Source organism: Podarcis pityusensis (assembly GCF_964106645.2).
Source record: "Podarcis pityusensis genome assembly, chromosome: 10".
NCBI classification, from domain to species: domain Eukaryota; kingdom Metazoa; phylum Chordata; class Lepidosauria; order Squamata; family Lacertidae; genus Podarcis; species Podarcis pityusensis.
Genome location: NC_138035.1, coordinates 20,175,384 through 20,199,121, shown reverse-complemented (window position 1 = coordinate 20,199,121; position 23,738 = coordinate 20,175,384). Strand labels below are relative to the sequence as shown.

Genomic DNA, 23,738 nt, shown 5'->3' with positions numbered 1-23,738 from the left:
GCAGCCTAGACAGCCCTGTGGGAACTCCCGCAGGGCTGCCTAGGCTGCGGATGTCTTCCTGAAGCCTGGAGAGCGAGAGGGGTCGGTGCGCACCGACCCCTCTCGCTCTCCAAGCTTCAGCGAAAGCCTGCATTCGCCCCATAGGACGCACCCAGATTTCCCCTTCATTTTTGGAGGGGAAAAAGTGCGTCCTATAGGGCGAAAAATACAGTAGGTAGGTTCACATAGGGGGAAACCCCCAGATTGAATGAATTTATCCCCATTAAGAACTGTGAGAGAGCTGCAATGAAGAAAGTACACAGCACATGGCATGCTTCAAACATCCCCATCCCATCTACCCTGCATGTCATAACATGAGCCCTTTCTTCTCGATGCATTCACTGTCGATGGACAGGCTTCCTTAAGAGCAACACTATATGGTTTCACATACACACATTTCCCCTGCTCCAGTAGCCAAAGTAAGGGCTGCACTTACTCCCAGAAAGAGCCTCTATTATGATCAAAAATTAATCATAACTCACAGAAAAAGAAGGCCTTTCATATGTGTCTGTTGAGATGCTTATCTCCAGTCATCCAACAGAACTGCTTTCCATGCAAGCTATCCACCAGCACTGCTGGAAGGCTTTGGTTTCTCTTTTGCACAGTAAACCCAAAGAAACTGGCTGTTTGAGCCTGTAGTTACTCCAGCTGCATGTGATAATGTGATAGTGCCGGTTTCTCATTGCAAATGCACACAGTTCCAAATCCACCACGGTTCTTCCCCTGCACTCCCCAGTTTGAAATTATTTGTAATTGCATCATCTTCCTGTGCCTGTCTAGCTTCAGTCTTGTATGAACATCGCCTGAAATGTGTACTGGAAGAATTGATCCAGCTAGTGCAGCCCTGCTAGATTAATCAAATCAAATGAGTGAATGATAGAATCCCTTTTAGAGAAGCTGTGAAACTCTCCATCGTGTGCCCCTGAGAAGACTGACCTCCCAACGGTCATAATAAGCCCCTGGCTTATCTCCGATGTTCTAATATAGTAAAGAGGTTTCAAATGACTTTTGGGTGTGAATAGCTTGCTAGAAACCTGCACAGGGAACTGCACTAATAAGATTCGATTGGCTAACTTGCAAGGGAGGGGCAATAGCTCAGTAGCCAATCACATGCTTTACATGCAGAAGGACCCAAGTTCTGGCACCTCCCTGGAAAGAGGGAAAACCCTCTGCATGAGACCAGGGACAGCAGTCTGAACTGGGCTAGATGGACTAATAATCAAATGGATCTGATATAAGGCATCTTCCTGTTATTATCCTCTTCCCCCCATATTGCCAAAAATTATGAGTGCTTCCTATTGCTAAGAAAGTGGACAACAGACAACAAGGAAGCACACAACATCCTCTGCCCTCCTCCCTTCACTGGTGTATATTCCTCCCTCCACCCTTCCCTGATTTGCCTAAACTATGGCTTAAGCATTACATCTGCAGTGATGCTCGCCATGGTGAATGCAGCTAAGATGTTTCTTAATCAGTGTGTGCAAACCCTTCAGTCCTTATTGTCACAATGGGGAACCTGGTTAGCATTAAGTATGGCTAGTATCTGTGCAGTTGTAATGGCGAAACACTGAGAAAGGAGGGGGAATACATGGCCAAAGGGGAAGGAAGGAGGGGAGCGACAGTGACCTGCACAGCCCACTCTCAATTTCTTAAGCGTGGTTGAGAGATCAGCTCCGTTATGCCTGTCCCACTGTCATTATCTCTATCCATTTGCTTTCCTCCGCCCTCCTGAGCATCCTTCTATGCCACTGTTTTGTTCTTGTCCATCTATCTTGCCCTGATTCCGTTCACCTTTTGTTCCTTATGTTTTGTCTCAAGAATGTCATACCCTCCCCGTTCATTCATAAGCTCCGCTGGGTAAGCAGTGGATGGCTCGTTCCATGAATGGAGCTGGCAGCATCACTGGGGGTGGGCTGTTTGTTGTGCAAGTCGAAGGATTCTGGGAAGGTCAGGCACAACTGTCGTCTTCAATTTGTTTCCAAAGCGAGTGTTATTTTTCTGAATGCAAGAGGCATTCTGGTGAATGGGAGCAGGTTGTTTGTTACATTGGGGGCAGTATGCTCTGATCTATTTTCCTGGAGGGCGAACTGGTCTCCTTACTGTCCAGAGTTTGCAATTCCATTGTTTCCACTGAGAAATTGGCAGAAAGCAGCCGATCAGACTTTCAGGAAACGGACGTGCCATCCTGCCTCTTTTGTGCAATGCGTAGTCGTTTGTTCAGGACGAGCCTTGAAGGGGGTTCGATGAATGAGCAGGTGTGTTATGTTCTTTCTCAAAGGTCACAATGACAGGAAATGCTTTCAGTTCTCCCAGAAATATATAATAGTCAAAATGTAGCAAGTAGCAGAGGAACATCAGAAGAGACTGCCGGACCAGGCCAGTGGCTCATCCAGTCCAGCATCCTGTTCTCACAGTGACCAACCAAATGCCTATGGGAAGCCAGCAAGCAGGATTTGAGAGCCAGTGTGGTGTAGTGGTTAAGAGCGGTGGACTTGTAATCTGGTGAACCAGGTTTGCGTCTCCGCTCCTCCACATGCAGCTACTGGGTGACCTTGGGTCAGTCACACTTCTTTGAAGTCTCTCAGCCCCACTCACCTCACAGAGTGTTTGTTGTGGAGGAGGAAGGGAGAAGGAGATTGTTAGCCGCTTTGAGACTCCTTAAGGGGAGTGAAAAGTGGGATATCAAGTCCAAACTCCTCCTCTTCCTCCTCTTCTTCTTCTTGAACACTCTCCCCTTCTGCAGTTTCTAGCAAGTGGTATTCAGAAGCATTGCTGCCTCCAACTGTTATGGCAAAGCGTAGCCATCAGAGGCAGGAGCCGTCAATTGCCCTCTCCTCCATGAATTGGTCTAATTTTCTTTTAAAGCCCTCCAGGTTAGAAGCCATCACCTCCTCCTGAAGGAGTGAGTTCCATAGTTTGACTGTGTGCAGCATGAAGAAGAAGCTCATTTGCTGTTTCCTCATCTAGCTCAGTGTTCCCTTTACTGACTGGCAGCAGCTTTCTGGGATAGGGGGTTTCCCCAGACCTACCCAGAGATGCCAGGAACTGAATCTGACATGTAAAACGTGCTGGTGAGCTTTAGCCCTTCAACAAAGGGCAATTTGGTGACTGGCTGGCAAATCCAGGGCTTTCTCAGCAGTCTCTCTACGAAACTCCTCTTTTTTTTTTATAAGATATTTTTAAAATATTACAATAAAAAATGAAAAAGAAAAAAAAATACAAAATAAAAATGATTAAAAACACTCAGATTTTCTATTACTTATTTTTCCTTAGCTTGTTTCCCGGACCTCCTCATACCTCCCTTTTTTGTATTCCAGTTCAGTTTGTTGGTTCAGCAAATCCTTACCCTCTTTATTTATCCTAATCTTTAGTCTTAAAATAGTAACTTTAGATTTTTATCTCTTAACAACCCATTTTTCATATTCCCTTAAAGCATTACAGCTGGAAACCACTTAATTTCTATCCTACATCGTTCTAACATTCATTAATTTTACAATATTTCTGTAGATAATCTTTAAACTTCTTCAAATCTTCTTCCACCAACTCTTCTCCCTGGTCTCGGATTCTGCCAGTCATTTCTGCCAATTCCATATAGTCCATCAGCTTCATCTGCCATTCTTCTAGAGTGGGTAAATCTTGTGTCTTCCAATACTTTGCGATGAGTATTCTTGCTGCTGTTGTGGCATACATAAAAAAAGTTCTATCCTTCTTTGGCACCAATTGGCCGACTATGCCTAGGAGAAAGGCCTCTGGTTTCTTCAGGAAGGTATATTTAAATACCTTTTTCAGTTCATTATATATCATTTCCCAGAAAGCCTTAATCCTTGGGCACGTCCACCAAAGGTGAAAGAATGTACCTTCAGTTTCTTTACATTTCCAACATTTGTTATCGGGCAAATGATAAATTTTTGCAAGCTTGACTGGGGTCATGTACCACCTGTATATCATTTTCATAATATTCTCTCTTAAGGCATTACATGCCGTAAACTTCATACCTGTGGTCCATAACTGTTCCCAGTCAGCCATCATTATGTTATGTCCAACATCTTGTGCCCATTTAATCATAGCAGATTTCACCGTTTCATCCTGAGTATTCCATTTCAACAGCAAGTTATACATCTTTGACAAAATCTTAGTTTTGGGTTCTAATAGTTCTGTTTCTAATTTTGATTTTTCCACCTGGAAGCCAATTTTCTTATCCAAATTATATGCCTCCATTATCTGATAGTAATGAAGCCAGTCTCGCACTTTGTTTTTTAATTTCTCAAAACTCTGCAATTTCAATCTATCTCCGTCTTGTTCCAAAATTTCCCAATATTTCGGCCATTTGGCCTCCATATTGAGCTTTTTCAGAGCTTTTGCTTCCATCGGTGACAGCCACCTTGGGGTTTTATTTTCCAATAAGTCCTTGTATCTTATCCAGACATTAAACAATGCTTTCCTGACAATGTGATTTTTAAATGCTTTATGTGCTTTGACCTTATCATACCACAGATACGCATGCCATCCAAATACATTGCTGAAACCTTCTAAATCCAAAATGTCCTCACTTGTTCCAGAAAGATGGTTGAGCCTTTCCAGTTCAGGAAGGCATTTGTTGTGCCTTCGCTAGATTTCTCTTGCTTGTCCTGGTGGTTTCATTGTTTTCATTGGGCTCTGCGTGTCTTGCCTTTTGTATGGGTTTTCGTCTTTTTGTGTGTATTTAACCATAAGCTGCTGTTGCAGCCCTGCGGGTTACAAATGTGGGGTAGACAGTTTGGAAACGAATTCATAAATAATCTTGACAGGTGCAAGGAACAACTTCCCACTTCCCCCAAAGCATGGAGGGAATTCAGTACATCTGTGTAGGAAGGAAATGCCCTTGGCTTCGCGTGGTCATCGCCATCACAATGAAACAGCAATACATTTCTCAGTTCATCTCCTCTATGAAACCAGCAGCCTCTGTGGTTGAATGACTGGTTGCCAGCCTTTGTTTCTTCCCCTGTGCCTTTAGCATCAGCCTGGCAGGCAGACATTAAGGAGGCAAGGCTTTTCCCTATGCTGGGGACTGTTCAGTTTCTGCATGTGGGACTGCTGTTAAACATACAGAAGATCCATAGTTCAGAGGTAGAACATCTGCTTTGCATGCAGAAGGTCCCAGTTTCAATCTCTGTTATTCCTAGGGAATGTCACTTGAGGCTTATCCACACCTCTGCTTGCTCTGCTGCTTCCCCCTGGTTTGGTGTTGAAATGGAAACAACGGCTATGGGGTTTCCCACATATTGCTTTTCATTCCAGTTTAGCACTAAAGAGCAGGTTTCTCAAGGGGAAAGCAGCAGAGCAAAAACTAGTGACAAGGAAAAGTGTGGATGAGTCCTTACTGAAGACAATACTAAGCTGGACGGACGATTGGCATGACTCGGTATAAGGCAGCTTCCTATATTCCTTTCATCCAAATGGATCTATTTGTCAAGTGTGTGCAATAGCTGTTTTCCCTCTGTAGGTACCACTTGATGGTCTTTACTGATTTTGTCACTTGTGCAGAGATATCTTTGGGTTGGCCATGCCCACCTATTCAGTTTGGTGATGGGGAACAAGAGCAGGAGAAGGCTGTTGCCTTCAAACCCTTCATGGGGGCTTTTTGGGGGCTTCTGGTTGACCACTCCAGGAAAGAGGTAGAACACTAGAGTGGGTGGACATTTAGGCTGACCCAACAGGGTTCTTCTTACGTTCAGTGTTCACCTAAGCGTTCCCTTATATTCACTTAAAACACAATTTCATCTGGCAAATGTTGAAGGACCTGGAGGTCTCGGCGTTTTGGAGGAGCCTGGCATGAGTAATTGGGCCAGTGGCTTGGTGGCCAGGTTTTATCATTTTAAGCCTGCCTGACCAAAGTTGCTACATCTGTTACTCTTCAACAAGTATTCTGAGTGAGTAAATGTTATTTTTACCTTTTATAGGACTCTTTGTGTGATTGCTGTTTTAAGGGGGAGAGAAGGGGGAAATACCAGGAAAATCCAGTCTTCCTTAAAGCATCTTGGATTCACTGGAGAAGGAAGGAGGGGGTGCAGTGGGTGTGGCACCCCCCTGGGATGCTCGCCCCGCGCTTGGCTAGCCCCGCCCCCGAGTGCACACTATGTGCGCCGCTCCGGGTGCCGGAACAGCTAGCTCCACCTCTGCTTGGATTAAAGGTAAAGGTAAAGGGACCCCAGACCATTAGGTCCAGTCGTGACCGACTCTGGGGTTGCGGCGCTCATCTCGCTTTACTGGCCGAGGGAGCCGGCGTACAGCTTCGGGTCATGTGGCCAGCATGACTAAGCCGCTTCTGGCGAACCAGAGCAGCGCACGGAAACGCCGTTTACCTTCCCGCCGGAGCGGTACCTATTTATCTACTTGCACTTTGACGTGCTTTCGAACTGCTAGGTTAGCAGGAGCAGGGACCGAGCAACGGGAGCTCACCCCGTCGTGGGGATTCGAACCGCCGACCTTCTGATCAGCAAGTCCTAGGCTCAGTGGTTTAACCCACAGCACCACCCGCATTCTGCTTGGATTACTTAAACTAAAAGACTAAAACAAGCTTAGCTAAGCTTCCCTTTAAGCTGCAAATGGATGTCACTCAGCTACACTCACAAACGTGAGGAAGGAAAGATAATATCTCATAAATATTTCCTCTCCTAGCATCTATTCACATCCCAACAATTCAAACACTATGCTCTTTTGCATCCGGTCTTCCTACCCACATTTCCCCACATTGCATATACCCATTCTTCCTAGGGGAGCAAGGTGCATTAGGGAAGGTAGATTGGTGTAAAGAGGGGGCAGCCACTGAGTTGTTTGTGACCCCACTGTGGGAACCATTGGTGAACAGGGTTGTTGCCTGAGCAACATGAGGCAAGTTCCCCTTCCCCTAGCTTGCCCTGAAGTTGTTTATTTCAGGGAGGGAAGAGGGCTGTTACTTATTAATATCTTTGTGTCTTGTGGTTTTAAGAGTTTCCACCTGGCTGCCTCTCCTCTGTTCCCTTCTTGAGTGTGGGCTGCGAGTTCATTTTGCAGACGCTTTTAGTGGGAAGCTGGCTCCCGCTGCATTGTCACCTGAGCGGAAAAAGCTTGGAAAATAGGTCACTGCGCTTGGCTGAGCACATCCCCGGCCCACAACGGTACAGCTGCTTCCTGCCTTTCCCAAACCCTTGCACTGTGAGCCTCCAGTGCTGCGATGAGTCCTGTCCTAGGTGCCTTGTGGCAGAATATGCACTGGCAAGACACTGAGGTTTCTTCTGGCGATGCTACTTGTGGGCAGAAGGACCAACAAGAAATTACAGTGGTTGAAATTGTGATGAAAGTGATCTCAGGGGCTCTGGATTCAAGCACAATAGAATTGTGTCTCCCCCCCCCCTCCATGTTTTAAAGCTCTACTGGCGTTCAGTGATACTTAGGTTTATTATGTGCCGTCCATGTAAACCTGCCTCCGCATTAAAGGGATGTTTGGAAAAGTAGAAGAGACTATTCCAGGAGAGTCTTTAGTAACAATCAGCCAAACAGTAGCATCTGATGGATTTCAAGCTTGTGCGTAGCTTTTTGTCTATACATTTATAAAAGCTCCATGCTAAAATCTGATCACTTGCTGCAAAACACACACACCGTCTTTATTTTGCATAGCTATACCTATTTGTTTGTTACATACATAACCAATACTCACGTTAAAATGCATTCTCTCTATGACTCAGTGCTCTATTTTTTCCTCCCTTCAGAATAATAATGCTTGAAACATCCCTAAAGGTTATTAAAGAGAGCACCTTTGGGATAATCCTGTCTATATTGTGCAGCTTCAACAGTGTGGCTAGAAATGAAGGAAGAGGAATCTTGTTTTAAGGGGATTTATACCTGTAATTAAGCAGTTCCAGCCCAATCAATCTTTGCTTGCTTTTGAACCACCTCTTGTATCAAGCAGCTGTTTATGTCTGAACCACTTGTGTATTATTATTATTATTTTTAAAGCCCAACTAATTACAAGCAAAATTAGATATGAAATAATATGTATATTATACATATGATATGTATAAAAGAGCCAAGCCCCGTGTTGTACTATATTTTGGCAGCTAGCTACCTTTCTTTCTTGCTTGCTTGTTTTATTTATTTATTTATTTATTTATTTATTTATTTAACTGCCCTTTATCCAAAGGGCCCAGGGCAGTGTACATTAAGAACATCATTTACGCAGCATAATAATAAAAACATAATACAGAGCATAATGAAACAACAATGACAACAACATTAGCACATACCAATTTAACAGGCCATAGATTATTTAATGGCTGATAGGCTAGGTAAAAAGGAATGTTTTCACCTGGTGCCTATAGACATGTAATGATGGCAGCAGGCGAGCCTCTCTGGGGAGAGAATTCCACAGAGGGAGCCACCACAGAAAAGGCCTGTTGTTGTGTTGTCACCTTCCGAATCTCTGGGGAAGGCAGGACATAGAGAAGGGCCTTGGATGACAAACACAGGATTGCGAGGGGAGGTCCTTAAGGTATTGAGGCCTTGAATTTTTATGTATCCATTTTTGTGCTGGTTACTTTAGGAAATCACACATGGGATGGGTTCTGGTTGAGGGTAGTGTCATGTAAACAATGCCCAGAAATCAGCCTCAAATTCACAGTAAACACCAATGTGACAAGCCCCCTTGTCTTCTCCACCTCCCTCTTGGTCTTGCATTTGTTATGAATTATCATATTGCTGGCAAAAAGAAGAAGTAGCTAGGAGACGCTGATGCACACCCCCACCATCAAACTCAACTAGCCAATATATATTTTAAACCAGGGCTGTGCAGAGGCTTAAAGGTTACAGGATCTGCTTTGTTTTTTGCTTGTACCCCCAAGACCCATTACCCAGATCCATAAGGGCCTAGGGGCCAAACATAGACTTTGAATTAAGGAACATATCCTTGAACACCAGGAATTTGTTTTCAGCAGCAGACCTGAGCTCACAGTCCTTGCCACCCACAAACCATCTCCTGCTTTCTCCCCAAGCTTATTTCTTTCTTTTTTCAATTCAGTGCCCTAGTTTTGTCATAAGAGTCGCCTTTTTTGTTTGTTGGAATTGTTAAACAATTGGGAGTCTTTCTGGTCTACTACAAAAATTACCCAGAGATCTGCAAGTAGATCACTTCTTACTGCTTTCCTTCTGGGTGACATCGCTGCTACCCCAACCCTACACTAAGGCTTTGTCCTTTGAACTATCTGTGAGTTGAGGGAGATGCCCCAACCATTTGCAGTCTCACACAGAGCCCTTTTCCTTTGTTTCCCTTAATAGCCCATCACCCAGTCTTATCACCTCACCAGGAGGCTAGCCTAGCTATTCCAAGAATTAGAAGCCTTGATTAAATTCTAACACTTGCTGGATCCAGGGATTAGAGGGGTTTGGCACCCAGTTTAACACCCCAAACTCATAACGGTACAGTAACACTGGTGCCATTCCAGGCAAAATTACAGAGAACTGCTAAGAACTCATAAGTCTTTAGGTTGCAGTCGTTAACCATGCCCTGGCATGGAGAATGCAGCCTTAGATGTTCCCTTGATGGAGAAGATGGGATCTATAGTCCCCATTCTGTTGAGTAGGCTTCAGTCTTTAATGGTGTCTTCGTGCAAGGAAGCGCAATGCACTTCAAGTATTTATTTCTTTTTCTTTATTTCCTCCAAATTTTAAAGTCTCCAGGGGTGACTGCAGTGGTGAACCTGGTATTGATTAACTAGGAAATTTTCTGCAGTTATCAAAGCTAAGCATTTAGCAGCAAGAAGCCTTGATGTGACCCCATGGGAAGAAGAAGTGTATGTGTTAGTAAAATAAAAATAACAAACAGAGAGGAGGAGGGACGGGAGAGGAAGAGGGATAGCTCTTTAGTGCTCTTTCTCCTTCTGCAAGCATCCTCTGATCTGCCCCTTGAAGGGAAAAAATAAAGACTGTCTTGGGGGAATAGTCACATTGATTTTTCTTCCCTTTATACTTGAGTGTGGTATCAACAGTTCCTCTGGCACAGGAAAAAACCAAACCCAGGTCTCTGCAACTGGAGACAGATTATAGTTTTCTTCTTCTTCAGAGACTTAGTTTAGACCAAGTATTTGGACCCTTTTCAGTCCAGGGGCTGCATTTCCTCATGGGACACCTCGGGGGCTGTGTGCCAGTGTTGGGCAGGACCAGAGGCAAGGGTAGGTGGAGCAATGGATTTCAGCTTTGCAAGTTAGAGATATCTGCAGATATGCATACCCCTACACCTCTCTGCCATTCATATAGGCAAACAAGAGACATTATCAAGGAGGGCATGGAGTACAGAGTACAGACGGGGTCTGCTTTGGGGGGAGGGTTGTGTTTGTCCTGGGGAGTCTTGAGGGGCAGGGAGAGAGGGCTGTATTCTGCCCATGGACCTCAGGCTCCCCACTGCTGGTTTAGGGGGTTATTTCCACCCAAATTTGAGTCCACACATACGGCAACACTTTAGTATCTGTACAACACTCACGGACTGTTCAAGGCACGTCACCTTGAGGCTGACCTGAAATGCTCTCTCCCCATTTGCCCACTCCCATTTAGGATAGGGCTATAACTCAGTAGCAGAACACACATTTCGCATGCAAAAAACCCAGGGTTCAATCCCTGCCATCTCCAGGTAGGGTTGAGGAAATCTCTTGTCTAGAACCCTGCAGAGCCACTGCCAGCCATTGTGGACCAGCCTTCCCCAACTTGGTGCCTTCCAAATGTTGTTGGGCTAAAGCTTCCAGCGGCTCCAGCTAGCATGGACAGTGTTCAGGTGTTATGGAAACCACAGGCCAAAATTCCCAGAGGACACAAGACTGGAGAAGGCTAGATGAATACTAGCATTCAGTTAGAATGTTGGGACTAGGACCTAATACCCTGGGATTCAAATCCCCACTCAGCCATGAAGCTCACTGGGTGACCTTGGACCACTCCCACTTTCTCAATCTATCTACTTCACAGTGGTGTTGAGGAGGGGTTTGTGGGATGAGCCATTCATACTGCCCTGCCCTACTTAGAGAGGAAGGGTGGGATAAAAATATAACTGAAATGTATCTTCAGTAGACCCAAGGCTTTTTCCGAGTGAGCTCGGATGTCAGCCAAAAGAGAGCAAGATACAGAAGCAAGATGGGGTGTAGTCACATCTTGATTTTTTTAGGAAGGAATAATGGGATTCCTGCTGAAATCTTCCATGTTGTTATGATAGGCCTGTTTTTCCATCGTACATCTCCAAGGAGGCTGTTATGCAGAGATGCTTGTAGTAATGCTGTTTGTTTTCTCCTTCCTTTAGCTGTGTAGTAGATGAGATGGACTTCTCTGGCATGGAGCTTGATGAAGCTTTGCGGAAATTTCAAGCCCACATCCGGGTGCAGGGAGAGGCCCAGAAGGTGGAGAGGTTGATTGAAGCCTTCAGGTAAGAGCCGCACTGATGTGGTAGAGATTGACAGGCAGCTGCTTCCAATGTTGGAGGTCAACTGTCTGAGGAGTAGCCAGGAGTTTCCCCTCACCCAAGGAAGAGTAAACCTATGAATAGGTTTTAAAGGTTCCTGTAGTGAGATTCCGCTGGGCCATGCGAGGTGTAGGGTCCCAAGATCTCATGAAGGGTGCTGCTCCTTCCCAGTTTTGTGGCTATGGTTGGTGTTATGCTGCCCCACAAATCAGTCAGACAGCATTGACAGGCTCACCAGATGTAAGCCATTCCTACAAATTTACAATTAGTATTTCATAAATGATGGGGAGGTCACATGTCAGGGAAAACCTTCTTAAACAAAAACATCTTCAGCAGGTGCCTGTCTAATTTCATTTGGTAATTGATTCCAGAGGGCTGGGGCTACAGCACTAACAGCCCTGTTTCTAGTGCTACACTTCTGAGGCATGTGGTACTCTCGGCAGTGCTACTGAGGCATGCAGAACTCAGACCCGTCTGAGAAGATTTCCACAAGCACACAGTTTTGTTGCAGGGAAGTTTCTGCACATATTCAAATACAATAAGCCCTCAACATACGCAGGGGTTATGTTCCAGGGATCATGCCTAAAGCCAAAATCACATATATTCAAAACACATTGGGTGCAATGGCGGGTGGGATTGCCAAAGTCTTTTTACCCAGATTCCCATTTCTGTCATGGATCAGTTATTCTTGGGAAACAGACTTTTCCGTTTGTGTGCTTGTAGAACCAACTGATGCACTGCAAGCTGTGTATGTGAAATCTAACATGCTTCCTGGTCTTTTGAATCTACCTAAAGTGATTGGCTTGTTCTTTTATTCTGAGTTATAGCTCTGGGATTGTAGGCCCAACCACTTTGAAGCATTTTTTTGAAACAGTCAAGTGGTGTATAGATTTTATGGAATAAAATAAACTTTGGTGTCATCATTGATAGTCAGACTGTAAGTAATCTGAGGATCCCCAGACATTTAAATTTATGTATTAGTGGCATTTGATTTCCATTCATGTGTGTTGACTTTGTCTCCCCCACCTGCAGCCAGCGGTACTGCATGTGTAACCCTGACGTAGTCCAGCAATTCCATAACCCAGACACCATCTTCATCCTGGCCTTTGCTATCATCCTTCTCAACACGGATATGTACAGCCCTAACATCAAACCTGACAGGAAAATGATGCTGGAGGACTTTATTCGGAACCTCAGAGGTGAGGGCATTGCTTGGATGAGCCATAATCCCAGCGTGAAGTAGAATTCAAGCCAGAGGTAGATGCACATAACACCAAAATAACTAAAATATATGTACCCGAAGGGAGGAAAGTAGCACTGCCACCTCTCCGTGAGAGGGAGAAGAGCCTATTTGCATTGTTGATCTTGTAAATATATGTACATTTGAAATTGCTCACTAGCTGGTCATGAAATTGAAAAAAAAAAATGCAATCTTACAAATTTATAGTTATTGCACCTCCCCATAATCTCTGGTCCAGCAGGTTTGCAGAGGCGATTCTTCTTTGGCCAGAGCCCTTACTGGGACAGAAATATATGACCATGTGCATTTATCACAGCCAACCATGACTCTATCTTCTCTTTCTCAAGCCTCTGAAAAAGTACACCCCCCTGTAACTCAGGTTCATATTTTATCTCTGTTCTCATTGTTTATGCTTCACAGGAGTGGATGATGGAGCTGACATTCCCCGGGACTTAGTGGTGGGAATTTACGAGAGGATCCAACAGAGAGAGCTCAAATCAAATGAGGACCATGTAACCTATGTCACCAAAGTAGAAAAATCCATTGTTGGAATGAAAACGGTGAGCCTTTTGCCCATCACAAAGGCAATCTGCGTTACTGTTGTTGCTGTTGTTATCCCTTGCAATCGTGTTTGCTCCATGGTTACTTTTTCCTTATGAGGCTGCCTTGTGCCAGGTAAGTCCTGTTGGCCCAGTATTGTCCTTCTCGGGAATGGGGAACCTGTTAGACTCGATCAGCTCCCATCAGTCCTAGCCAGCATGTCAAGGATGGTGGCAGATAGAGTCTAAACCACGTCTGGAGGGCCAGAGATACAAACCCCTGCTTCGCACTGAACTGGCAAGGCCTCTTCATACAGAATCTCAGGATGAAGTCTTCCCCATCACATTCTGCTTGTGAGCTTTTTAACTAGAGATGTCAGGGGCTGAACTAGGGCCCTTCTGCATTCGAAGCATGTGATATTCTGCCACTGAATTACCGTATTTTTTGCTCTATAAGACTCACTTTTCCCCTCCTAAAAAGTAAGGGGAAATGTGTGTGCGTCTTATGGAGCGAATGCAGGCTGTGCAGCTATCCCAGAAGCTAAAACAGCAAGAGGGATTGCTGCTTTCACTGCACAGAGATCCCTCTTGCTGTTCTGGCTTCTGAGATTCAGAATTTTTTTTTTCTTGTTTTCCTCCTCCAAAAACTAGGTGCGTCTTGTGGTCTGGTGCGTCTTATAGAGCGAAAAATACGGTATATGATTAGCCTTCTCATTCTGACTTACATTTTCCTTTAATGTGCCCATCTCCTCTTTTCTTTCTCTGCAGTGTTCTCTGATCTCATTTATAATTATTATTTTTTCGCATCGTTATTTATTTTGTTTGCCCTTGAAAATGGTCTTGAGTACGTCTGCCTGATTTTCCGGGCAGCAATCGTTTTTGCAGACCCTGCCTGCCTTGTAACCTGGAAGCCAATTCCATAGGAAGGCACAAAAGGCTGAAGGTGTCTCAGGGCCCATCTGTGTGTACAGAGACCACATGTGCCTGGAGTACAGGGTGGTGGGTTCTGCAAAGGGCCTTTTAGTAGGTGTGGGGTATTCAGTTCACTTTTAATTTTAACAAGAGCCCACCTAAATCACACTTCCCAAAACAATGCACAAACCAACATCTTTTGTTAATTGCACTTCTCAAAATTTTGCAGTGTGGTTCTCCAACCTGAATAATTTGTAAAGAAATGTGAATGTTTGGGGGGGGGGGGAAATGTATGTAAATATGCATATATTAGTAAAAATAACATATGAAGTTGCATTGTTTTAGGGATGATTGTTTCATACTAGGCCAAATGCATACAGAAATTTATCAGTTAGAAGAAACACACATTAAAATGCTGATAAATGTTTGTGAGGACTTTCCCCCCCCCTTAAAAAAAAATCAGGCTAATGAGGAAATAGGGAGAACCGAGCTTAAAACTGGAAAAAAATTGAGAAATCGAGAGAAGCTGAAATGGACAGATTTGTCTCCCCCTTCCTGGGAGAATCACTGTGTAGATATTCCTGTGATGATCCAGCTGTTCTCCCTCTGATTTCTAAGCCATGAGCGGTAATTAGTTAGTTAGTCCTCCTCGCCCTTACTGAAATTAAGCTTCAGCACATGTAACTGCATTTTACATATACATTATGCCCCCCCTTTTCCTGTCTCTCTCCTCTCCCTGTCCTCACTCTTTTGTTTTCCTTTCATCACAATTTAGACCATAAACTCCTTGAAGCAGAGGCCTGTCCTTTTTTGCTTATGTTATTCTGCAAAGTGCCATCTGCAGTGACAGCCCTGTATAAATCACTCCCTCTAATAGTGAACTCAAGTGGTGAGTGCCAATAAGACTGGAGCCAAAATGGGGCCACTGAGAAACAGAAACAGGAAAGTAGCAGTATGCTTGGAAGGACTCTGAGGTTTCCAGAAGCAGAAAAATACATTTTAAAATGAACAAACTTCTAAACAGTCCGCAGAGGACCATGTGTGCTCAGTAATCATAGGACATTGTGAGTCTTGCGGAAGAGAAAAATGGGAAACCTAGCAGTGGAGAGTCGAATGGCCTGCTGGGAGAAAATGGCTGGGAGGAACTCAGGACAGAAAATGCTCCTTTAATGAGGAAAGATGAACCCTGAAACACTTTGTTGCTGATTCCACTTGTGATCCATAACAATCAACATTGCCATTTCAGTTTCTATTTGCTTCTCTGCTGTCATGGGGGGTTAAAAACTTGCTTTCCTTTCTCCCTCCAAGAAAAGGACCACACTTAGTAGACTTTGCATCACAGGCCCTATTATATTTTTGTGCTCATGTAAGCACCAAGGTCTTCCAATTCCATCAGGTGCAGCGAGATATTGCAGATCAGGGAAAGTCCTGAAATGAACGAACTCTGCCTGCCATAATTGTGATAGGCTGCTCTGGTACATTCAGTGCCATTATGGAGCAGAAAATGTCCTGATGAGAACAGGCTGCAGGTGGTGGTGGGGCAAAGCCATTGCAAAAGCTTGCTTGAAGTCATTTAACGTGCAATGCTTTGGGGTTGGTGGATAAGGAAGGGGACTGTTTCCACTCCGTCTCTGTCTTCCAGGTCCTCTCAGTGCCACATCGCCGGTTAGTTTGCTGCAGCCGACTTTACGAAGTGACGGACGTGAACAAAGTACAGAAGCAAGCTGCTCACCAGAGGGAGGTCTTCCTCTTCAATGATTTGCTGGTGGTGAGTGGCCTTTGGCCTTGAGAATCACAGCATCGCAAAGGGACTTAGAGCCAGTGTTCAGGAAAAGCACAGGACACGCGACTCCCCTAGGACGTCCAGGTTGGATTTGATGTGAGGTGTTGCATTCTCTCTTACTTATAAAAGTCCCTTCTATGTAGAAAGGTAGCAATCAGGGAGAAGGTGTTTAGATACCTTTTTATCTGTGATATGCTGGTTTTCCGTGGGTATGAGGTTTGTTCTGCTGGTTGTTCTTTTGCTCAAGGAAGCATTCGGTCATGAAATCACTTACCTGCCTTCCAAACACTGCAACAAATGTGTTGTTGTTGTTGCTGTATGTATGTATGTATGTATGTATGTATGTATATGTATGTATGTATTTGTGCAGATAGATAGATATAAAAATCAGTCTTTAATGCCACCTTGTACTATGCCCCACCATGACTCAAAGATTACAATTACAGCACCAGCAGAGATAAGACAACAAAATGAAATACAGCCTTAAAACAGCAATGGATTTGACACTTTCTAAGATGAATTAGCAGAGTTAGCTTGCTATATAAGTTCCATCTCTAAGCGAATGTTCTTCAGGAAGGAGCCCCATAGTCTAGGTGCATGACTGAGAGACCACAGCCTCCCAATACACATCAGACAGTGAGTGGGGCAGGAACAGAGGCTTTGAAGATGATCTTATTGAGCGGACAGGTTCATATGGGAGAAAGAACTCATACAATAAAAGAATTGCAGAGTTGGAAGGGACTTTGAGGATCATCTAGTCCAACCCCCTGCAATACAGGAAATATGCAGTTCTCCCATATGGGGATCGAACCTGCAACCTTGGCATTATCAGCACCACGCTGTAACCAGCTGAGCTGTGCTGCTGAAAACAAGCAACTTTCCCAAAACTGAGTTAAGAGCCAGTGATGTGGGCATGGAGCTGAAGTTGTATGCTCCATGTGTGCACTTAGTATACTTTCAGCTACCTGCCAAGCCAATTGCCAATTATTCATGGAAATAAAGGGGCAGGTATGGACTCTCTGCATTTGTACACTTTTGCAAAGTGCAAACAATAACTTTGTGGATGCACACTCAAGAGAATCCAGTTTCATGTTCCCCTGCATAGTGAAAGGAAAAGTCACCGCAGAATAAAAACACATCTCCATCTTAATCCATTCTACTTTGTTTCACAGGAGCTCAGTGAAACTAATAAGTTAAAATCTCTGTGAATCTGACACGGTTGATTTGACAGGACTCCCTGGAGAGTAGAAAAAGAAACACCAAAGCATATTTCTCACTAAATTTCCTATGCTGTACATTCTGGTGACAGTTATCAGATTTTTTAAAACGGTGCCGTTTATTTGAGCCAAACTGGACTTGATGCAGTTAGTAATTGCAAGGCATGCTTCAAACAAGTAAATAGCAGGTACAGGGGGCATGATCCAGAATGTGATCATGATGGAGGAATAAGGGGGCTTTAACCCCTTGCTACCTTCTGTCCTGATCCAGCCCCTTCAAAGATAGGTGTTGTCGCTGCAACCACTTAAAGCTTGAAACAGTCTCTCGCATGTTCTTCTAGTGTGGATTTTATCAAAGGATTAGGGAATGAATAATGTATCCCCTTACAAGACACTTTCATGGGCAATTCATTGTTCACCTTTCTGCACGCAAAGAAATTAAACCCGGGGTTCTTTCCAGACTGACTCTAGTTTCGAGTGGGATTCAATCACATGCTGGATAATTTGGGTGGTGTAATTGCAGTCGATTCCCCGAAAGATCAGGATTTATGCGATAAGGAAAGTGGTGAAAAAAATACGTCTCCAAAAACAAATTAGAATGGATTCTCATTAAACAGCCAGCCATCATCTGTGCAAATGTATCGGAAGGAATGCCCAGTAAGCAGGTTTTCTGTAAGTGTCCTGGAATTATGACCACAGAGGACAAATGTTGTAGCTGAGAGTAACTCCCAAGTGTTCTTCCATGAGGTCACTGTGAAGGAACAAATCTTGGGGGTAGTATTCAACTATGTTTTACTCAGAGAAGGCCTTTGCTGTTGCATCTGAAAAACCCTCTTCATTTCTCTGTCCTCAAACAGATTCTCAAGCTTTGCCCCAAGAAGAAAAGCTCTTCAACGTACACATTTTGCAAGTCAGTCGGCCTGTTAGGAATGCAGTTCCATCTCTTTGAGAATGAATGTAAGTTTGTCACAGTTTTGGTCACTCGCCAGATGACACTGGAGGACAAGATTTATAGTGTGAATTTTTATACAGCGGTAGTAGTGTGATGCCTTGTGCTGGAAAGATGCGTAGCCTGCTGCTTAGTGAGAGAGTGGTTTGAAGCAACAATTTCAGCTTCCACCTGTTACCCATAACCTCTATATTTTGGCACCATGCAGTATTTGTGCAGGCACCTTAGATGTAAAAAAACCCACAAGCTTTTAAAGCTGGGGAAAGGATTTTCCCATTGTGCATTGCAGAGGAGTAGAGTATGGCTTGAAAGGATCCTGCTGCTTTGACCTTGGTGCTATTTTATATTTTTAAAATGAGGTACCAGTACTCCTATAAAAGTATTATGGGTGCCAGCACAAAATGGCTGGCATTGGCAGGAAAGTAAGCAGTGCCGATACTGTGTACAAGTGAGTACTGTCACACACAAAAGTCCTGGTGTTTCTTATATCTATATGGCTAGTTTCGTTGGCTGAAAACCAAATTGCTAGGTATTTCAAAACTTTAAATTGCTCTGGAATGTTTCCATCTATGTGACATTTATGTTTCATAGGCTTCCCACCAAATATTACCAACGTAATCTTGCTGAGGTTTATTTTAAGGAAAACTCTACCAAAATCAATAAGCTGGTACCTTGGACACCAATGAAAGTTTAATAGTTGGAACATACAATATTTGTATGTTAACAAGGTAACACATCATCAAGCCACTCCAAGGCTATCCAGGATAATTTAATCCAATACAGTGTTTTTTGTATAAAGCTTGAACAGGGTGCAAACACCTTTTAGGAACCCCACATAGAAATGATATATTATCAGTTGACATAGCAAGCCTAGTTGTGCTCTTAAGCAAGTATTGGAGCATAGTGCCTTAATGTTTTTAACTGTTGTAAGCCCCTTGAGTGATGCAAATGTAACTGCACTTCTTTGTTTTAAATATATAGCTGGCAAAAAGAGACTCATGTATGCTGCCTTTGAGAATGTATCCTCCTAACATTTAACTTAATCTATAGAAACACACTGTGCTATGTCATACCAAACTGATAAATGTCTCTTGTTGCAGGTTACTCACAACATTCTCTCTGCCTCTCAATTTCTCCCAGACTTTTGTGGTTTCCAAATTACCTGGGTTTTGTCATCAAATGGCACCCACCAATGCAAAAATGATCTGTGATCATTTTGAACTGGATTTCTGCAATTTGACAAACACTAAGTCATGTCAGTCAATTGGTTTTCTCAGTGTAGACCCAGCATCAAACTAAGCTCCCATGCCTTCTCTTGTTTGAGTCATACGCATTAGTGAAAGTATGCACTGAAATCTTGTACACAATCATTTTTGACTAGGTGTTTGTTCATACTTGGAAATACTTGGGCAGGTTGTTCCATGCAGAAATCCATATCACCACCTGCATTATGGTGCTCAGATGGATGCTCCTTTTTGGTACACATGGAAATGCATATCCTCTTTCCATCCTGGGCCCTTGCTACCATTGATGTGAGCACTTGTTCATATGCACCACTGCAGAACCCCCCCCCCTCCAAAAGTGTGCTATTTCAATTTGCACAGCTGCTTATTTGTGTGAGTTACTTGGAAAAATCAACATGAACAAACTGAGGCAATATTTCATATGCATTCAAAACAAAGAAGTGCAGTTTCAAGAGGTGGCCTATTGCAGACTTATAGTGCAGTCTACTCTGAAGTAAACCTGGTTGACTTGAGAGGGATGGTATAGGATTGCAGCCTTAGAACCCCAACGCCCTCATCCATAAACCAGCTGGGTCCAGATTTTTATTCCAGACCAACCAATCCTCTTGTTTAGCAGGAACAAACCTGGCAGCGTTTAGCTGTGTTTATTATTATACTAATTGGTCTCATTAGTAGGATTATGTAGAAAGCTGCCTTAATAAGTAGGTCAGGCTGCTTGTCCGTCTAACTAAGGACTGTCTACTCTGACACAGGACTGTCTACTCTGACTTGGCAAGGATCTTCGTCAGAGAGGCCTTCCCCGGCTCCTGTCACATGATCCTCTTCACTGGAGATGCCAGGAATGGGGGCTTTCTCATCTGCTTTCCCACTGAGCTATGGTCTCTTCTCAGATTGCTTCAGCCTTTTTAATGTATAGAACCCACAACACTAGTTTTATGTCCCCTCTTCTCCTTTTTTTGTAGATTACCCACACGGCATCACCTTGGTGACTCCCCTTTCAGGCTCAGAGAAGAAACAGGTACTTCATTTCTGTGCTCTGGGAGCCGAGGAAATGCAGAAATTTGTGGAAGACCTAAAAGAGTCAATAGCAGAGGTGATGGAGCTAGAACAGATTCGAATTGAATGTAAGGCTCCCAGCGTGGCCCAGACTCCATGCAGTCATTCTGTCTGTATGTACATATGTCCGTGTCTTGTGTATTTTTGTGTCTCTTGTTAGCAGGGGTGCCATTTCACATTTCAGGAGGGGGGAGGGGGCAGGAGTCCCAACAAGGTTTAATGGTCCTCTCTTGAATATGTGCAAATTTAAATAAAAACGAATTTAGTCAATATTAAATAAAAATGAAGCTATTCAATATTAAATGGAAATGCAAAAGCTGGTGTATTTCAGAATATTTCTGTGATTTTAAAATATTTATGCTACAAAACAATTATAAAAATGTTATCAATACTGGATCATCAGACATCATTCTTTGCAAGTAATGAGATTCATGCCTTTGGCATGTGCATCTAGGGCAAGCCACACTTAATTTTTTGCAGCACTAATTTCTCAGCATTAGAAGTGGCAAGTTTGCCAGAGATAAAATGTTCCTCATGAATAACCAGAGATGGTGTAAACTATCATGGCCCCTTACTCAAAATGGCACCCTTGGTTGTGGAGCTGGATGAGGGTGGAGGGCTGGCTGTATCTTCTTGGGGTGGGAGGATTTTATTAGAAAGTGAGTGATGCTGATATGTGAGTACAATAAGCCACATAATGTGGACATAAATGCACACATTAGGGTAAAGGGTTTCTAAAATGCATATATTAGTGAAAATGCCATACAAAACACATTATATAAGGAAAGATTGCTTTGCAAAAATGGTTTATTGGGCAAAATTGCATACAAAATGCATACATTCATGCTAAACTGCTGATGACTTTTCATGAGGATGTAATTCTCTCCCCCGCCCCCAAAACTGGTGTGGAAATGTGGAAAATGGAACCTAAGTCTGGGGAAAAGATTCACTCATCCTTAGGATGAGCCATGAGAAGGGTGCAGAACAGTTGAGAATATATGCACTTGGCCTTGATAAAACTGACAACTCCAGCATAACTTTATCCATAAAACAGACACATCTACCACACTAAAGAGATACTAAGGGTTTTTAAACATGAGCTGTTCATGTGCTTTGATTTGTGGAACAACAACAACGACAACAACAACATTAAGTGGTCCACTGAGTCCTGAAGTAATTTTCAAGAAGTCTGTAGGGTGGGTGTGGGAGTAGAACCACAGCTCTATAAAGTGCATTCCAAATTTGCCTGATAATCAACTATCTGTCTTGCCTGGATGCACAAAATCCTGCAATGTTCCCCTGTGTACTAGCACTGATTGATACTTCCTACCAGATTCTTCTCTCCCAAAGAACTGCTCCATAGCCAGCTTCCTATAGTGTTTCCCCCTATCCCAAACAGATAGTTAAGGAATGCCCAAATCTGGCTTCAGCTATTCACAGAGGAGCTGATTACAAGCTGTAGGAATGAATAAATGGATAGTGCTACACAAATGAATAGCTGAGAACTCCAGGATGCAGAGATTCATTGCCTTGCCATTCCATTCAGGCCAAATAAATGTTTTTGAATATGTTCATTGTGCATAATTTTTACTGGTTCTAGAATTTCTGTTTCCTTGGCACAGGATGTAGATTCCAGGGCTAAAATGTTTAATATTTTTAAAGCACAGAATAGACACATCCGTTGTGTGTGCGTTTGCATGCATGAATACACTTTCTCTAACCATTATTTCTCTGCTTGTCTCCTGTTGCTTCCACTTCCATATCTTCCTGTCTTTCTCTCTTTCTGCTCTACTTTTTAGTTCTGTCTCCATTCTCTCTTTAAAAAAATGTTCTTTCCGTGTATCTCAGGGGAGCTGGAGAAGCAACATGGGACAAAGAACCTTTCCTTAAAGTCCAATGGAGCTCAGATGGAAATACAGTCCAAGCAAGGATCTCCAACAGGTTAGTCTGCTTTTCTGGGTTCTTCTTCACTTCCTACCCTGAAGCTTAGCTAATCCTCTGAGACTTGGCATACAGGAATAGGAAGGACAAAATGTCTTCAAGTCTCTTTGAACCTCCAGAATGGATCCTTGAAGCATGCTAAAGTTGTTTGCTTTAAAAAAAAAAGTTATGGTATTTTCCAAATAATACATTCCATGAGGTCACACTCTCATTATTTCTCTTGCTATACGTTTCTCCCTAGTCAGTAGTTCTCCAAATCCGAAATCTGACCTGGAAGATCTTTTAGCTGCCTGTTAGTCTGGAAACTCTGCAGCTATAGACTTCATGCTGATATATGTTGATTGGAAAGAACTGTATACATTGAACTGGAGTTGGCCCAGCAATAGATTGTATAAGCACAGTCTCTGAGATACTCAACTGGGTGGCCCAATATGTTTTTCTACCTGAGCTGGAATAGCAAATAAGAAAATCCAACGTGTGTCTTCCCCTATGACTAAAATTAAAATAATAAGACATTAAACAACTAAACAATTTTCATGACACACCAAACTTGCTGCCTGAGGTGGCTATCTCTTTGTGCCTAATGGCAGGGACAGGCTAGTCACACAAGTCTAACTTCTGGTTTCATTATGCTGAAATGGCCAAAGTGAGTTATGTGACTCTTGTTCAGGAAGGAGCAAAGAAGTGAAAATGTTTGTTGTATGAGAGCTATAGGGATAAATGCCTCTTCTGGTCCTTCTTGTGGTGCCACAAGCTTGGATGAAACTAAGCAGATCAGCGTGGGGCAAAAAATGTGAAGACATTTCAACAGTGTGGGAGTATTTTTCCAGAATGAGATTTCAGTTTTGGTACCCATCCTTCCACTCAGTAGCTAGCTGGGAGAGGAAGGACAGACAGATGCAGAATGTATAGGATATTGAACAGTGTTCAAGAATGTTTTGGGTTTAGAAACTGCTGACCTAAGCAACTCATTCGCCTGATGCCATCTTTGTGCTCTTTTTGGTGTCAGGAGAAGAGCCTTTTGTTCATCCAGACCTTCTAAAAAACTTGTGCAGTCTGGACCTCTCAGTTCTAAAATCTGTACTTTAATTGTGGGGTTAGAGTTTTTATTTCCTTGCTGTATTTATGCTACTTTTGATTTGTTTCATTAATTTTAAATTGTTTTTATGCTTATTAATGGTAAACCACCCAGAGAACTTTATGTTATTGGGCAACATGCAAACATTGTTAATAAATAAGTAAATAAATATTGCATTTCATCACTGAGGAAGGGGGTCTCTTTTATTTTCAAAGCCAAAAGAGATTTGGGAGAGAAGGTTCCGGACAGCACAGTGGAGGTAAGTAGAACACACAGCAGCTGAGGTAA

General features: G+C 43.3%; 1 protein-coding gene across 9 annotated transcripts in view; it reads left to right on the top strand.

The window, feature by feature from the left end:
* Positions 1-23,738, top strand: part of IQSEC3 (IQ motif and Sec7 domain ArfGEF 3) — a 150,149-nt gene that overhangs the window by 113,739 nt on the left and 12,672 nt on the right. For 7 of the 9 annotated variants that reach the window (XM_080971573.1, XM_080971575.1, XM_080971574.1 and 4 more), the window contains 8 exons: positions 11,333-11,455; positions 12,524-12,690; positions 13,152-13,291; positions 15,825-15,950; positions 18,040-18,139; positions 20,338-20,544; positions 22,280-22,372; positions 23,666-23,709. In XM_080971573.1, coding sequence (XP_080827699.1) covers positions 11,333-11,455; positions 12,524-12,690; positions 13,152-13,291; positions 15,825-15,950; positions 18,040-18,139; positions 20,338-20,544; positions 22,280-22,372; positions 23,666-23,709 — 1,000 coding nt within the window. The remainder of the gene's footprint in view (positions 1-11,332; positions 11,456-12,523; positions 12,691-13,151; positions 13,292-15,824; positions 15,951-18,039; positions 18,140-20,337; positions 20,545-22,279; positions 22,373-23,665; positions 23,710-23,738) is intronic. The other 2 variants (XM_080971568.1, XM_080971576.1) reach the window with 1 other exon arrangement.